The sequence below is a fragment of the Sinocyclocheilus grahami genome, unplaced genomic scaffold (assembly GCF_001515645.1).
Source record: "Sinocyclocheilus grahami isolate Dianchi unplaced genomic scaffold, SAMN03320097.WGS_v1.1 scaffold144.1, whole genome shotgun sequence".
NCBI lineage: Eukaryota > Metazoa > Chordata > Actinopteri > Cypriniformes > Cyprinidae > Sinocyclocheilus > Sinocyclocheilus grahami.
Window position 1 is genome coordinate 356,484 of NW_015505323.1, and position 17,943 is coordinate 374,426.

Below are 17,943 nucleotides of genomic sequence, written 5' to 3' on the forward strand. Positions count from 1 at the left end.
TGTATAGTTTAATAAATTAAAACAAAAAAGTTATAATGTAAAATGAAAAAGGAATAAGATAATGTAAGAATTTTGCCATCACTCAAAATTTGATGCTGATAATATTATTTGTAATTAAATGTTTTCCTTTTTTGGGTTTGCAAAATGCTAATTACATTATAAAAATATAAAACTAGTGGTCTCACACATTTGAACCCATACTGTATATTCAAAGTATGAACCCATACTGTATTTTTGATTGCTTAATTAACAGCATGACCTCATTCTTGTAACATTGTTAATGTGCTATAAATAATTTTAATTAACTTTTACATGCCTAATACAGGTTTGTGGATTTCCATTTTAGTGAATAATTTAATTGGCTTTATATAAAACGAGAGTTTGTTATGTCAAGTCACCTTTATTTATATAGCGCTTTTAACAATACAGATTGTGTCAAAGCAACTGAACAGCATTAATTAGGTGTGTCCTATTAAAATAGTGTGTCAATAATGCAAAATGACAATAGTAAACACTAAATTTTCAGTTAAAGACAGTTCATCATTGAATTCAGTGATGTCATCATCCAGCTCAGTTCAGTTTAAATAGTATCTGTGCAATCATGTCAACGATATCGCTGGAAATGAAGTGTCCCCAACTAAGCAAGCCAGAGGCGACAGCGGCAAGGAACCAAAACTCCATCGGTGACAGAATGGAGAAAAAACCTTGGGAGAAACCAGGCTCAGTCGGGGGGCCAGTTCTCCTCTGACCAGACGAAACCAGCAGTTCAATTCCAGGCTGCAGCAAAGTCACACTGTGCAGAGGACTTCATCTGGTTCCTGTGGTCTTGTACCGGTGGCCGTCTGAGACATGGTCTTTACAGGGGATCTGTATCTGGGGCTCATCTAGTTGTCCTGGTCTCCGCTGTCTTTCAGGGCTGTGGAGGTCCTTTCTAGGATCTTATCCACCATCTGGTCTGAATACGTACTGGATCCGGGTGACTGCAGTGACCATCTGATCTGGATACAGACTGGATCTGGTGGCTACGGTGACCTCGGAATAAGACCGAAACAGACTAATATTAGCGTAGATGCCATTCTTTTAGTGATGTAGCAAGTACATCGGGTGTTATGAGACTTAATAAATGACTTAATAAATTCTTTCATCGTGTGCCTGAACAGTCTTATAATTGATGTTTCTTTGCCTGTTCAAATGTTTCTTCAATTAGAAGCTGATAATGGGAGGGGATGGGACCCTAGGCAGGCAACTCACTTTATTTAGCATGCGGATCCATTCATGTACTGCTTCATATGCTAATAGCTGCTAATTGAATCAGTTTGTTGGGTGTTTTCCTGAGGTTCTTTGGATCTGAGCACACAAGGCGAGACTGGTTTACTCAAATAGTTGGTTTTGTTAAGGTTAGTTCACACTGCCACAACAAACGCTGCCCACAAAGTTTCTGTGGTTCTGTTTATTATAGGCCTAGTTCAGGTATTGCCCAATTGGGTACCTAAACAAATAATAGAATTAGTAGCTACTTTTTAACAAATAATAGTATTAATACTTTTTATGTGTCCGAAAATGTGGTTAGTGACAACAGCGAGAGAGATAGAGAGAGAGAGATGCAACTCATCATTATGATCATTGTGAGTTATGATGTTTCTGAGTGTCATGTAAGGCTTTTTTTTTTTTTTTTTTGCTCAAATGTAATGTCAGTCGTAACGGTCATAATCAGTCATAATGTCAGCAGTTCGTTCGTTTAACGATTGGTTTATCTCAGAGCCACCTGTCACTGACGGCTAGAGCTGGTGGTGACCGCGAGTGTCAGCGAATAATGAATGATGGCTGCGCTCACCGTGTGCTGTGCTGAAGCCGCTCACGGGATAGTCTCAAAGTGACCGTGGACGTGACCAGCAGCGCCCAGCTGCAGCGCCGTGAATGTGTAGAAGTAACTATGTTATTGTAGGTTTACTCCGTTTGGGAATAGTATTCCAATAGAAAGACATTTGCACTAGAAAAGTAGCATTTTTTTATTTCACTTTTAAAACTTTTTAACCCCAAAGAAGTAGTAGCCTAGCCTACCTGTTTCCATTTTTGAAAGGACTTGCACAGGAAAATGAAGCCACGGATTTTACTGACCTTCCTGATGTTTATTGGTTCATGTGAGTATAAACTTTTTATTTTTACATCGTAATGATATGGTATCATTTTAGTCATTTTATTTAGACCTACTATTCACCTATGTGCACTTTGCTCTCCACGGGTTTTTTTATCAAAAGTGCGTTTCTACAGAAGCATAATTTGACTAGAAAGATTTAAAGATCATATTTTGAGATGTTCTGTATCAAAAGAATAACTGTTTGTAATGGGACTAAGACTATACTGCAAACTGCCTGATTGTTATTTCGATTTATTATGTCCTCAGCAGTGCGTTGAATTAAGAAAGTATGGTTTCGAAACTAATTCAAATATTACAATATTATTATTTATTTATATTTTATGGCTTTTCCTTTAGCTACATCAAATATTCTGATGCAGTGTAAGCTATTGGTGCACAAAGATGTTGTATCTTTCTTGGACGTTAACAGTTAATTAAAGTCGTTCCAGCTGTTTCTATTTACTTTCGTCCAGTCTTTGCTAATTGCTAATTCTATTCTATTCTATTATTTTTTTAACTTTTAACTGTTTTAACTTTAGCTATATATATATATATTCTGTCATATATATATAGCCTATATATGACAGAAATTATGACAAGTTCAATGGATGGTGACAAAAATGTTGCTATAATGTTAACAAACTTTTATGTCGTTTTGAAATAAAATTATTTTTATATTTATATTATAACTTATTAATTTATTCTCCACTTTCTTAAGTTATGGAGAACATAAAAAAAACCTATATAAGTTATCAGGGTAGAGCATATATCATGGAATCAAACTACCCTGCATAAAATTATTTTTTTCTTCTCTCTATTTTCTTCTTAATAATTCTTATAAGCATCAAATATTTCTATTCTGCTTGTATATTTTTATAAAATGATTAAATGACTGGACTTTGTTTTTAAACCAGATGTTATGGCCATGAGTTTGGATCATGTGTGCTCTTTAGAATAAATCTCCAGTGGAATAATAAATAAACATAGTCGGAAAGTTGAACAGAAGGAGATGGTGAGTCTCAGGGAGGAAGGGGGTAGAAACAGATGACCTTATAGACAGAGGGTATTAACCTTTGGGGTCCCCCTCCTGGACAGCGGTGCAGTCAAAAGGGGGTGGAGCAAAAAGAGAGCCATGGAGACAAAAGTGGCCACCTCTCCCCACCCCCTTTGACCTGACCCCAACACCCCGATCTCCATAACACTGCTCCAGCCTTATTAGGAAGCGGTGGTAAATTTAAAATCGTCTTAAAGCTGTTGGAGGTTTATGAGTGTGCATGCCTGAATATGTTTATGCTGGAGTAATCCCTCCACAGACTCCTCATCTGTGGAAAGTTCTCACTCCAGAAGGCAGATGTAGATGATACTGACAAGACACCCATCTAGCTAATCCATATAGGGCACAGGCTGCAGTGGGTGGCTGATGTCTCAATCACTGCATGGATCTCCTTCCTGTTGAGAAACTTGGGAAATTTGACCAAAAGGATATAAATCATTTGGCCATCTCTATATGGAGAGAGAGTTTTATATTTAATTAGAATTTTCATCAGCCAGATCTCCAGTCTTCAGTGTCCCATAATTCTTCAGAAATCATTCAAATATGCAAATATGATGCTCAATTCTTATTATCAATGTTAAAACTTTTGGGCTTCTTAATATTCTTGTGGAAACCGTGATACATTTCCAATTTCAAATCCATCCTCAAAATAACTTTAAGCTCCAGTAGATGTTATTCAGTATATCACCACAAAAAGTGAGGGATCATGTTTACTTGATGCTATCAGGTTGTAGCCACTTCAGTCTGAACATTCATTGCTCTAATTGAAGCAATACCCATTTTTCTCACTGTAATGAAGGTGTTGTAATAAACTGTAATACAAGGTCCTGGCTAATCGGCCACAAAATTACTTTGTTTATAGAGGCCTTCAAATTTATAGTTTCAGCGATTCCATCAAAGAAAGTCATCAGGGTTCATAAAGCCAAAGAGGAACTTACAGTGGCATTAAAACTTACATGTTGCAGCAGAGGGACATTTCAACCCTTGGTTGCTCCATTAATGAGATTGGCTTAATGGAAGCCCTGGACCCCCTTCTGGTTCTTATCCCAATAATTAAAGACCTGAGGCCGTAGTGATGGGGTGTCCTCCCCTTGCAATTGGAGCGTATTGCTTATTGATTTTACCCAAAGGTTTTATGTCTGGCAAAGACTTTTTCATAAAAAGCTGTTGACCTACAGACACGATCTAATTAATAGAAACACATATATTTTACTAAGCACCATTATATGACTGAAAATAGCATCTTAAAACATCCTTTAAAAAGTTTGAGTCAGATACAGATAGATCAAAAGTAAAGCACAAAAGAGCTAATTGGTGAGTGGTAATTGGTTAATGAGGAGGGTGGAGTGAAACTGCGGGGGATTGTTTCCTCTCTTAAAGAGGAAATGCAAGTGTGTTTGCTGGACTTTGAACTTGGCATATGCCACCTAATGACAATCAGTGTTTAAACAAAAGACAACTTTGTCTCAAATGACCAACACAAAGGAGTGTTTGTGTAGGCGGCTTGTGGCTGTTGTAGTCAGGAAGAATTCAACTCCCATTATGGAGTCAAAAGCCACCCGGAGCAGCGTGACCCCCCTCCCCTTTCCACCCAGCTTCTTTAGAATTCCTCCCCCAAGTTTGCATTCAGCTATTGTTTACGTTAAATCTCCTGCTGCTGCCATGGATATAATGGGAGAAAAAGAAAGTGAGAGGAATTTGTGAATGTTCATATGCATTTAGAATTTCTTTCAAAGGCTTATATTACTTTTTCAAAGTGGAAGGCCAGTTTCAGTAATGCTAAAATCTTCTCTGGACAATAGAGAGACCCATATAGAAATTATAATGAGCATTAAAATGAGAATATTTGGCCTGAGTCTTATAGCTCTGAAGTTTCAATTCTAAAAATTGTTTTTTTCTTCTCCTCAGATTAGCCATTAGATCATTGCAGGTCTATATGTATATGTACACTACCATTCATAGGTCTTTTCAAAAATACAAACGACTTTTGTTCAGCAAGGATGCATTAACCAGGGATCCTCAAATCTGGCCCACAAGATCCACTTTCCTGCAGAGTTTAGCTCTAACCCTAATCAAACACACCTGAGCATGCTAGTCAATGTCTTCAGGATCATTAGAAAATCACAGGTATGTGAGTTTGATGAGGGTTGGAGCTAAACTCTTCAGCGCATTGGACCTCCAGGGCAAGATTTGAGGAACCCTGCATTAAACTGATCAAAAGTGACAATTCAGATATTTGTAATGTTACAAAAGATTTCTTCTTAAAATAAAATTTTGTTCTTTTGAACTTTCTATTTATTCATCGAAGAATAACAGAAAAAAATATATACCATGTTTTGGCTGCAGCTTCAGGTTTGCCATCACAGGACTAAATTACATTTTAAAATATGCTAAAATAGAAAACAGCTATAAATTGTAATAATATTTTACAGTGTGACTGTTTTTATCTCTATTTTTGATCAATTGCAGCCTTGCAGACTCTACATATATTTAAGTAAGGTAAAGCAATGGTGGGGGTTGTTACAAATCTTTGCCACATTGACCCTTTAGAGACTCTGGTTGGAGATGAAGGTCATTTGAATGATGTCTGGCTTCCAACAATAGTTTGCGAAGTTCAGGTCCAACATTAGACTGGGGACAATGGACCAAACTGGGGGCTGGGATTGTGTGTGTGACTGGACACAGGCTGTCTGGCTTAAGCCCCACGTTGTTCATCCACCCTTCACCAACTCTCTCATGACCCTTTAGGGACCGAGGTCATAGCTCAAGGGGTGGGGATGGGTGAGGGTCTCCTGCTGCTCAGAAGACCATCTACAATCCCCCAAAACCCCATTTCAATCCACATCTCATCTGAATTATCTGAATTATCCCCAGACGTGAGCTCTTAATCACACTTCTATTCGGGTCTCATCCAGGTTGGAATGGGTTATTAGCATAGACTTTATACTCTATGCACCATCATCACCGTTGTAGCAACCATGGAGATCTTAGATCCTGGAGTTTGAGGTATAATGACAAACTTCTCTAATTGGAAGATCATGGAAACTTAAAATGTCAAATAATGAGCAGCTGGATGCAGAGAGCAGAATTCTCTTTAAATGGATAGTTCACCCAAAAATGAAAATTCTGTCATCATTTACTCACCCTCAAGTCCAAACCTGTAAGAGTGTCTTACTTCTGCTGAACACAAAAGAAGATATTTTGAAGAATGTTGGTAACAAAACAGCTGGTAGCCATTGACTTCTATATTATTTTTCCACACAATGGAAGTCCAGACCTAAAGCCACCCTTAATGTGACCTCTGGAGATGGCCAGTGTCTCCAAATCTACCAGCAACAGCAGTTTCTTCTACACACAAATGAAGATATTTTAAAGAATGTGGCAACTGTTTTTTTATACACAATGGATGTCAATGTGGTTCAAAACAACATTGAACCCTTTGACTTTAATTTTATGGATAAAAACACACTGAAACATTTGTACAAATATCCTATTTTTTGTTCCACAAAGTAAATGATGACACGATGCAAATTGTTTGGTGAACTATCCATTTAAGACTCTTATTCACTTATGACTTTCATATTACAGCTGTCACGATCAAGTGTAGGTGATGTTTGAGGACCCCAGAAGTCAAAAATGTTTATATTTTAGCAAGCAGAGGAACAGAAGTGCATATTGAAAGTGGGGTAGGTTATGTCTACCTAACAGATGCTCAAGGTACTTCATATCTCATCCAGTGCAAGTTCAAGAGCAGACTTGTGCTCCTTAACATAACAGCTGCCGGAGACACCGGCCATCTCCAGAGGTCACATTAAGGGTGGCTTTAGGTCTGGAGTTCTCCATATAAAAAGCACAGAAGATGTATGGAATGGCCATGTAGCAAGTTGACAATGAGAGAGGACCGGGGTGAACCAGTGGCATGGGAAAGTCACCCTGGAATCAGACTGAAAGGAAAATGTGACCGCCGGGGGTTTGGAATGGTGGAGGTTTGTATAAGTGGGGGGCAGATGGTCCAGACTGAGAGGGGTGCAGAAGGCTCCTGGTGGTTGCCGGGAGTTGTTTTTGGGAAAAGGGTGTCGTCACAGGGCTATTGTCATCAGGGTGCGTTTACTCAAAAGAGATTCCTCTAACTTGACCCCATAACTCACCCTAATTCTCCATCCCTTCTACTCTGTCTTTGACACAGCCCTCTATGGTTCATTGGCTGCATTGCGTTTGTCTCTATTGTGACGACCAGGTTTGGTTTGGTGATACTGAGTAAATAGTCCGAAATGCTTAAAGCTCACAGTGAGACACAAATGCAGTTTTGTGGATATGGAAAGTTTGACCTCAGAGCTTTTATTTTTCAAAGGTGGTTTTCCTTTTGTTTGAGTCTTGAATTAAAAGAAAACACAGACATTTGCAACAAACACAAAAATATACATGTATATTATAAAACTCAATGAAAGTTGGGGATGAGACCAAAAAGGGCTTTTAGCAATTTAAATAATATATATATTTCAAGGAAAGTAGCTAAAAATCATTCTAACTTTAATGTCTTTAGATGTCAAGTTACATTTGCATATAGTGCTTTATACAAAACAGAATGTTTCAAATCAACTTCACTGTAATAAACAAGAAAATAACAGAAGTGTCGTTATTCAACTCGGTATAGTTCAATGTTGAATACATTTAGTTCAGTAACAGTGTGAAAGTTGCAGAGTTCATCAATTACGAAACAAATTTAATTCAGCTGTAAAGCAGCTCTACAGAAGACTATTGTCATTATCCAGTTCAAGTTTTGTTCTCCTTCAATAGCATCAGTGCAGACAAATTAATAATATTATGGAATATTAAGTGTCTGTTAAACCCAATAGAACTTCATCACTATTCTTTTTATATATCATCAATGTTTCATATGCATAACATTTATTATAATATATATATATATATATATATATATATATATATATATATATATATATATATATATATTTTTTTTTTTTGGCATTGTAGACCATTCATTTTACATACAGTCTTTAATTGTAGGGTTTGTTTCAGTTGTGTTCTGACCCATCTTCCATTTCTCTCTCACTTTCAGGTTTGTGTAATGGATCTGAGCTGGCTTTCCTTACGGAGCCCAGCGATGTTATCGCGGTACGGGACAGGCCGTTGATGCTGGACTGCAGGGTGGAAGGCGAGGGTCCCATTACGGTGACGTGGCATAAGAACGGAGCTCCGCTGCTTCTGGGAGTAGGCAGTCGTGCGAAGGTCCTATCCAACGGCACGCTCCTGATCCGTAGCTTCCAGAAGAGACGGGATGGAGATGCTACCGATGCTGGAGAGTATTACTGTGCTGCACAGAACCACTACGGCATGCTGGTCAGCCGCAAGGCCCGTGTGCAGCTTGCATGTGAGTGACTGAGGAGAAAGCATTTCAAACATGGGAGACATGGGTGACAGTGGATAGTTTTTCACTAGGATATGAAATCGTATGCTTTGCCTTTGACCACTTAATTGTTTATGTGGTAAATACACTGATATAGTGGAGGTACCAATGCCTGTTTAATATCTGTTACTTTGTCCTTTCCAATCTTCCTCGGGTTCTCCCTTTGGTCCAATAAAAGCAGTAGGGTGGGTGATAATCCTGCAGAATTATAGTTGTCACTACATGCTTCCCCAGAAGGTTCTATGTTACCATGGCAATGAGCTCTCATTGGGAGCCCCCTTCTTCTAACACTCCTACCTATTGATTATATAAATGACGAGGCTATTTAGACCACAATACTCTTGGCACCTCATCCTACAGCCCCAATGAAAATCACCATTTTAGATGCCAATATCAAGTTATCACAGTAAATTCACATAAGAGAATGTAACAATACACATAGAGTCCTGACTGCAAAAACATATACTTATCGTTTATTTCTGTATCTAGAAAATATCTGGAAAACAATATAATGTTATATCCAAATATCTTAACATCCTCAAAACAGGTTACATTTATTTGACATGCAAAATCATATAAAGAATATTTCTTGAAATAATCTTGAAATTAAACTAAACCTCACTAAGGTTCGATACATTTATGCTTAATATATATTAATAAAAAAAATTATTCAATATTTTTCAAGGAAGTCTCGTATGATCTCTCAGACTGCATCTGTTTAATACAGTAAAAACAATAATATTGAGATATCTGTTTTAATATATTTTAAAATGTACTATATACTTGTGATTGCAAATTGAATGGGTATGATTTGGAAAGGCACACACGCCTTAATAAAAGGTCTAACAGCTGATAATGCATATCAGAGCAAAAATCAAGCACTGAGGTCAAAAGAACTGCCTGTAAAGCTCAGAAACAGGTTTGTGTCAAGCCACACAGGAAGAGTTCAGAAAAAAATCTGCTTTATTGAAGGGTCACAGAAGCATGTAGTCTCTGTTACCCTTAATGGAAGAAGTTTGAAACAACCAGGCCAAACTGAGCAACTGATGGAGAAGGGCTTTGGTTAGTGTGGTGACCAAGAACCTGATGGTCACTCTACTTGAGCTCCATAGTCATATGTGGAGATAGGAGAAATCTAGAGAAGGACAAACATCACTGCAACACTCCACCGATCTGGGCTTTATGGCGGTGTGGCAAGTCTCAATCATGAAAACACACTTGGAATTAGCAAAAAAGCACCTAAAGGACCATCAGACTGTGAAAAACAATATTATCTGGTCTGATGAACCTCAATTCCAAGCGTTATGTTTGAAGGAAACCAGGCACTGCTCATCACCTGCAGAGTACCATCCCAAAAGTAAAGTGTGCTGGTAGCAGCCTCATGCTGAGGGGCTGTTTTTCAGCAGCAGGGACCGAGGGACTCGTCAAAGTAGAAGAAAAGTTCAATGCACCAAAATATTGAGATAGCCTTAATAAAAACCTAGTCCAGAGCATTCAGAACCTCAGAATGGGCAGAAGGTTCACTTTCCAACAGGACAATGAACCTAAGCACACAGCAAGAGTGGCTTATAGACAACTCTGTGAATGTGCTCGAGTGGCCCAGCCACAGCCTGGGATTGAACCCAGTCAAATATTTCTGGAGAAACCTGAAAATGTGTGTCTGCCCCATCCAACCTGACAGAGCTTGAGAGGTGAACAGGTGAGGTGAAGAATGGCAGATAATTGCCAAATGATGATGAGAAAAGCTTGTCGCATCAAACAAAAAACTCTTGAGGCTGTAAAGGTGCTTCAGCTAAATATTTAGTTAAGGGTAAATTGCATTAATACTTATGCAATGTACTTATTTCAGTTTTTTTATTTTTAATAAATTTACGAAGTTGTGACAATTCTGTTTTTGCTTTGTCATTATGGTGTATGGCGTGTAGATTGATGTGGGGAAAAAAAGTAATTCAAAGCAGTTTAACATAAGGCAGCAACATAACAAAATGTGAAAGAAATTAAGGGGTATGAATACTTTCTCAAGGCACTGTATTTAGTGTATAAATAACTATTAATTATATCAATTGTCTTTGTTCCACAGCTCTTCCTAAATTCCACACTCACCCAGAGCCCATGTCGGTAGATGAGGGAGGTGTTGCACGTTTCCAGTGTCAGGTCAATGGTATTCCTGAGGCCAACATTACTTGGGAGAAAGACCGTGTTGTGCTTGGAACATCTGATGACAGGTACCACAGTCCTTGCTGACAGTTCTTACTGTCTTTCTTTATATTCTTCCTCTCAAACTCCTCCAGAATTGCTCATTCATGTTACTCTTTCTTCACAGGCACACACTTCTCCCAATGGGTATTCTGCAGATTACAGGAGTTAAGAAATCAGATGCTAGTGTCTATCGCTGTGTTGCCACCAATATCGCCAACACCCGCTACAGCCACGAGGCCTATCTGAACGTAACAGGTCAGTAGCCACCCTTGATCTGACAAACACCCCATACTGCATGTACATAACCTTAACCTTAAACTCTATGCATCCAGTAAATAAGCAATGTGCTATATTATGTATTGAACAACCAGAACATTGGTTTCCTCAAATGTCATCCTTATATTAGTGATTTGTAATTTAGCTCCAGTTTCATCATCTCTTTATTTGCCCTTCTACTCTCAGGAGGTGTTCCTCGCATCTATAAGGAGCCAGTCATCCTGTCCGGCCCACAGAACCTCACCATTACCGTCCATCAGACCGCCATTCTGGAGTGTATCGCCACTGGAAACCCTCGTCCGATTGTGTCTTGGAGTAGACTTGGTATTAATCCTTAACACTCAAACTGACCAAAGATAACTTAATGTTCTGGATTTCTCATAACTTAATTCCTTCTCATAATGTTTTTCCATCAGATGGCAGATCTATTGGAGTGGAGGGCATACAAGTGCTTGGGACAGGGAACCTGATGATCTCAGATGTCTCCCTTCAGCATTCTGGAGTGTATGTGTGTGCTGCCAACCGGCCTGGCACCAGGATGAGGCGTACTGCATTGGGCAGGCTGGTAGTTCAAGGTAAACTTCTTTGATTTGTACTTAAGATATTTTGTGACATGTTCTTACTGATTTTCCACTCAAGTTTTAAAACAATTTCATCTAATTTCTCCTCATTTTGGCCTTTTGTGTTTTGTGATATATATAGTACTGTTCAAAGGTTTGGGGCTGGTACAATTTTTTTAATGTTTAAAAAAAAAAAAATCATGTTCACCAAGGCTGCATTTTTAAAAAATCAAAATACAGTCAAAACAGTAATATTATGAAATATTGTTCAAATTATTTAAAATAACTGTTTGCTATTTAATATATTTTAAAATATAAAATATAAAATGCATTCCTTTGGTGGTGGTGTAGCAGAAATCATTCTATTATTTCCTGATCAAGAAACATTTCTTATCATTATCAGTTTTGAAAATAGTTGAGGTGCTTAATATTTTTTTGGGGAAACTATGACATTTTTTTTTACGATTCTTTGGTTAATAGAAAGTTCAAAAGAACAGCATGTATTTGAAACAGAAAAATTTTGTAACATTATCAATTTAACGCATCATTGCTGCATAAAAGTATTCTTTTTTTTTTTCAAAACTCTGACTGACCCCAAACTGTTGAACGGTAGTGTATTGAATCAGAAAGGTAGATATTTTAGCTTCAGTATTTTGTAAATGGTCCTAACCCATGTGGCAAATAATAGCTGACCCCACACTGCTTAATCCTGATTTGATGTCACAGAAGTTCACAAAGCTTCACTATTACAGTAATTTTATTATTTGCACACTTCACTGAGCACAAAAGAGCAAGCCTATTTTGTGTGTATGTGATTGTTGCTGTGTATATATTGAATTAATTAAGTATTTTTGGGCCGTTATGATGACCAGACATCAGGCAGAACTGGGTTTGAACATGACCCATGACCCACTGGTCAGCACAGCAGGAGAAGCCAATATTCAGGCCCTCCTTCTCTCACCTTTGCCCTTCTTGGTTTTTTTCTCACTCTGTTACTGGGTCTGATGGTGTGAGACTACCATTATGGTAATTAAGGTCTGCTGGTGCTGGCCAGCTGGGCTTGAGAGGAATAGCTTGGGTAATGAAGTCAGCTGTTAGGAGATATCCCCCCTTCAACATCCCAATGACACAACTCATCCATCACCCTGCTACTGTCCGTACATTCAACCTGATCATATATCCCTGAGGTATATATGCTCCTTTCATTGGCTTTCTTCAAAGTAGCTGCACACTGGGGGTCTTTAGGAAAGAACAACATGAGAACAAATGGGTAAATCATCTATGAGAGGTGTAGTACAAAACGTCATATTTAATATCACAGTTGGTAGTAGTATCGGTAAATGACTAAGCTTTTTATTCACCTGAACATAACATAAGCATAATCCTAATAATATCTTTTAACATCTTAAACAGTACAAGTGATGGCCAGGATGTAGATATTTATTTCAACACATGCTGAATATCTGCCGTGATAATGAAGAGTATCCTCTTGTCCCTTAGCTTTATGCATCCATTCATTTGTTAAACTGTCGTTGAAATTGCACCTAGGTGTGCTTTCTCTGTCTCTGTCCCAAATGTGCAGCTTATGTCTGATCAATCAATATTCATCCCTATCAGTCTTTTTACAACAGAATTGGCAGTGAAGCCATTTGGGGGAGGTAATCTTGAATGTATTGATTCATTTATTGATCCACTTTTTGTGTTAGATGGGAACAAAGAGATTAGCTTAGGTTATTTCTCCAAAAAAGAAAGCAAAAGCCTTCCCAACAAACCCTGAGAAAAGCCTCATTAAGTAATTCAGATCAGTGAAGCAAAGTGAAATTTTAGAGTAACACAGAGTGTCACAGAAATGAAATTCATTATCAAGGAATTGTGCAAGAATATATTTGATTAGTAATACTCAATATATAAGGTTTTATATGTTAACATTAGATAACACATGAAATAATACACAGTTTTTACAGCATTTATAAGCATCATATTGTTCATTATTTAGTTCATGTATTATGAATTATGTTCATTTATATTCCTTAAAATGTTAACATGTATTAATATGGGGTACGGTTCTAAAGTTTGGTGTCAGTGAGATTTTCTGATATTTTTTTTAAAGATATTAAAACTTTTATAAGTAATCAAAAGTGACAGTAAAAGACATTTATAATGTTACTAAATATTTTTATTTTTACACAAAAAATATTAAGCTGCACAACGTTTTTAACATTGATAATAATACAAAATGTTAATTGAGCACCAAATATTAGCATATTATTTCTGTAGGATCATGTGACACTGAAGACTGGAGTAATGGCTGCTGAAAATTCAGCTTTGCCATCACAGGAATAAATTACATATTTTAAATATATTAAAACAAAAGAAGCTGTTTTAAATCATTTTAACTTGATAGACAAGCACTGAAATTCAGTAGATGAAGCAGAAAGGGAAATTTGGATATTATAGTCCTGTTGTGTGAACATTTGATAACTTAACAGTCTGTTTGTCAGTCACACAGGTAAAATCAGCACATCCTAGTCAAGTTCAAAGCTGAGGGGTCTGTTTATGTACTCCAGACTGCTCATTGTGGATGTGAGGTCTGCACTGTCACACAGTCAGGTTCGGACAGATGCTGAGCCAGGATGTGGACAATAGAGAACAAAAAGGAAGACAGACAGGCAAAAAGCAGTTTTCCTAGTGTGCGTGTGTATGTTTCGGGAGGGGCGAGGTATGCCCTCTCACCTCTGCCCTCTCAATTCTCACCTTTGACATTGGCCTAGGAAGCTCTTTTACGAGAGTAGGCAGCAGAAGGGGTGGAGCCTCCTCTGACAGACAAGTGATGAAGCAGAGAGAGAGGGGCCAGCAGAATGGATGGTCCTCAAATGAGGAAGGGTGATGGGCCTTCATGACCCCTCCCCCCACACTATTCATAGCATTATAAGGGCAGTTGTTCTCATCCCAGCTGGTGGTCAGGCAGTGGATGACGAAGTTCAAGGGGGGGATTGTGACGGTATAACAGTTTGTGTTGAGGGAACCCCTTCCTTTATTTTCACCCTGGGCTATTTTTAATATGAAAAATGAAAGGATATTGACATCTGGTTCAGCTGAGGGGTTTCCTTAAGTTACATTTTCTCAATCTGAAATGTATACCTATATCATAACAGGTGCAGAAATAGTAATTCATATTAAACATTAGGCATTGATATGTCATTACATGTGACTTGAAATCCAGCGAATGCTTTCAAGAACCAGTTCATCAGGAGGCAGCCATGTTTTTCAATAATAATAATTGATTGCATAAGTCACACAACAGAATTAAATGAATGAGGAGTAGCCACCTGATCAGACACAAGGTCAGGATCTGAGACCCTGCTAAAAGAATAACTGATCAATACATAAGATGGATTGGACACTGATGCTGTCAGTTGATCCTGGTTGTAAAGACACAGCTGGTTAGCTGTTAGAGTGGAAAACAGACCCCCAAAAGCTGAGGCTGTTATTTAATTGTACTCTGATTGCTTCCTGTTTGCAGGAAAGGGAAATGACATGTTATGAAATCATGAATCCATCTGAATCAGTCACAGATCGACATGTGCATGAGTGTTTTAAGTGTGCTTGTATTTATAGCTGACTTTCACTGGGCGTTTACATGTACTTAAGAAGTTCAATTTAAGTCGGATTAAAACATTTATTGTTTTTTCACAATGCCATATAAAAACTTTTGTCTGACAGAAATAGAAATTTGGTCTTTAATGATCAAAACACATTCTAATGTGAAAAGTTTTTAAAAGTGTAAATTGCAGGTTTATACCATAGTTGATCATGTTTATAATAACATGGTACAAAGTTAATCACATCATTTTTGGAAATCAGGGCTAATATTAAATATCAACTGATTAAATTTGCTATAGTATAATACTCAACCGGTCAAAATTAAGATTTTTTAAAAATGTTTTTTAATAAAAGAAGTCTCTTATGCTCACCTACTTTATTAGAAAAATGCATTAAAAACAGTAATATTGTGAAATATTATTAAATGTAAAATAACAGTTTTCTATTTGAATATATTTCAGAATGTAATTTATAATTGATGTCATTACTCCAGTCCTCAGTGTTGAATGTTGTAAAGAGTTGTGCCGCTTAATATTTTTTTACCATTCTAAAGTTTGGGAAAGTTTTTTCTTTTTTCTTTCTTTCTTTCTTTTTAAAAAAAGAAAAGAAATTAATATATTTATTCAGCAAAGATGCATTAATGATTGATCAAAAATGTCATGGTTTGCACAAAAATATAAAGCAGAAAAAACTGCTTTCAACATTGCTAATCATTTATTAGTAATATTATTAATATTTGAGCACCAAATCATAGAGACATCTTTCAAAAACATAAAAAAATCTTAATGTACATGGATGTGTATGTCAGCCAGACAGATACAGCATATACCAGCTCTCTCTCAGGGCATTTATTTAGTCCCTCCTCAGTTCAAAACATTTCTATTCGAGGATGTCTATTCATGAGTGTGAAGTGCTTTTTGGGAGAGAGGAGAACCACAATGACGTGGCTGATGAATGGCATCCCTCCTCACACGTGCACACACACACATGCACACACACACACACACACACACACACCGTGTGACCGCCGTTCATTCAGATTGAGTCTGGAGGTCTGAAGTGACCTCTGTCCTATTGTGCCCTGCTTTAGTTTCATTATATACACACCCCTCCAGCCCCTCCCACTTTTCACTTTGACCCTAAAGCCTGAGCAGAACCCACTGAAGTGTTTTTAAAGGCTGTATTTTTCATTCCAGACCTACGTGCACAGATATGATGAATTTTGTGTTTAGTGGTACTTGATGTCTTGTCATGGTATTCTAACCTCAAGTTATACGCACAAAGTTTTTAATTTTTTTACAATGGATTCTGATTTTAATTCTGTTTAGAGATATTATTCAGGACACTGATGAGAAACAAAACAATCAGCTGTGAAATCTAATTAAACAGCTTGACAAATCTATATTTTTGTCCAACCGTTTTAAATATGTTGACCTCATTTGAAGGGGAAGGTGCGCTGTTTTAAAGATCGGTGCCAGCATTGATTAATAGCTGTCTATTGAAAGAGGGTTCCCTTTGACCTATGACCTTCCACACCTCCGCAGACCACTTCAGACCCTCTTTCCAGGGAAAAGGGGCTCTTGTGGGGGTGTTTGGTTGTGGTTGGTGTCAGTAGATCAATGAGATGCATATCCTGGGGTCTGGAGAGTTCTACATATATGCATGGCCATTGTGTGGACACTGAAGGGGTGTCAAGTGGAACGGTGAACCTGCATCTGTGCTGCTGAGACAGAGGAGGGGCTGCAGGGGTCATTTAGGAAAATACACAGCAGTTATAAAAAGAGTTTAAGTTCAAGATCTGATGTTAGTGTTAGTGTAAATTAGAGTGTTTCAAAGAGCCATGAACTGGAAAAATGTAAATCAGATTATATATTGAACACATATTGACTTAAACATTAATATTAACATTTCTTGCTGTTAAACAAATGTATGTCTGGTTCTCATTTGACAGAAAAATTCGTTTTTCCTCTGTGTCATACTGTCTGTACTCCATACAATTTTCACATTTATTACTGAAATGAAAATTTGGTAACACTTTAGATTAGGGAACACATATTGACTATTAACTAAGAGATTTCCCTCAGTAAACTCCTAATTACTGCTTATTGATAGTAAGTAAAGTAGTTGTTGTAGTAGTTATGTTTAGGTATGGGAATCTAAAATATGGTCATGCAGAGTAAGGCATTAATATGTGCTTTATGAGAACTAATGAACAGCTAATATACTAGCAATATGCATTCTAAAAAGCAACTAGTTCATAGTGAATTTGTGTTCCATAATCTAAAGTGTTACCAAAATGTTTAGTTTGGGAGATCGAAACAGGAGACACATTTAATTATTAATATTATTCAACTGGTTTTGATATAATTACATTATTAAATTGGTTAAATAACTAAATAATGTATTCTTGTTATTTGTGTCTCACCCAGTGTTATTTTAGTATCATCGAGGGACTAATAGTTTAGTCTCGTAATAGTTACAATTATTAAAAAATTTTATATTTTCCATTTTTATTTTTGTTTTAAGTTTTAGTATTTTTGTTGTGTGCTTTGTCATTTTAGTTTTTTCTATATGTATATATATATATATATATATATATATATATATATATATATATATATATATATATATATATATATATATATATATATATGTATATATGTATATATATATATATATATATATA

At 37.0% G+C, this 17,943-nt stretch overlaps 1 protein-coding gene across 1 annotated transcript in view; it reads left to right on the plus strand.

Annotated features, from left to right (window-relative positions):
• The first annotated feature begins 7,081 nt into the window (after positions 1-7,081).
• LOC107591650 (immunoglobulin superfamily DCC subclass member 3-like) overlaps positions 7,082-17,943 on the plus strand; it is a 15,107-nt gene continuing 4,245 nt past the window's right edge. Inside the window, exons 1-6 of the mRNA XM_016280869.1 lie at positions 7,082-7,217; positions 8,272-8,583; positions 10,700-10,844; positions 10,943-11,073; positions 11,281-11,418; positions 11,511-11,669. Coding sequence (XP_016136355.1) covers positions 7,082-7,217; positions 8,272-8,583; positions 10,700-10,844; positions 10,943-11,073; positions 11,281-11,418; positions 11,511-11,669 — 1,021 coding nt within the window. The remainder of the gene's footprint in view (positions 7,218-8,271; positions 8,584-10,699; positions 10,845-10,942; positions 11,074-11,280; positions 11,419-11,510; positions 11,670-17,943) is intronic.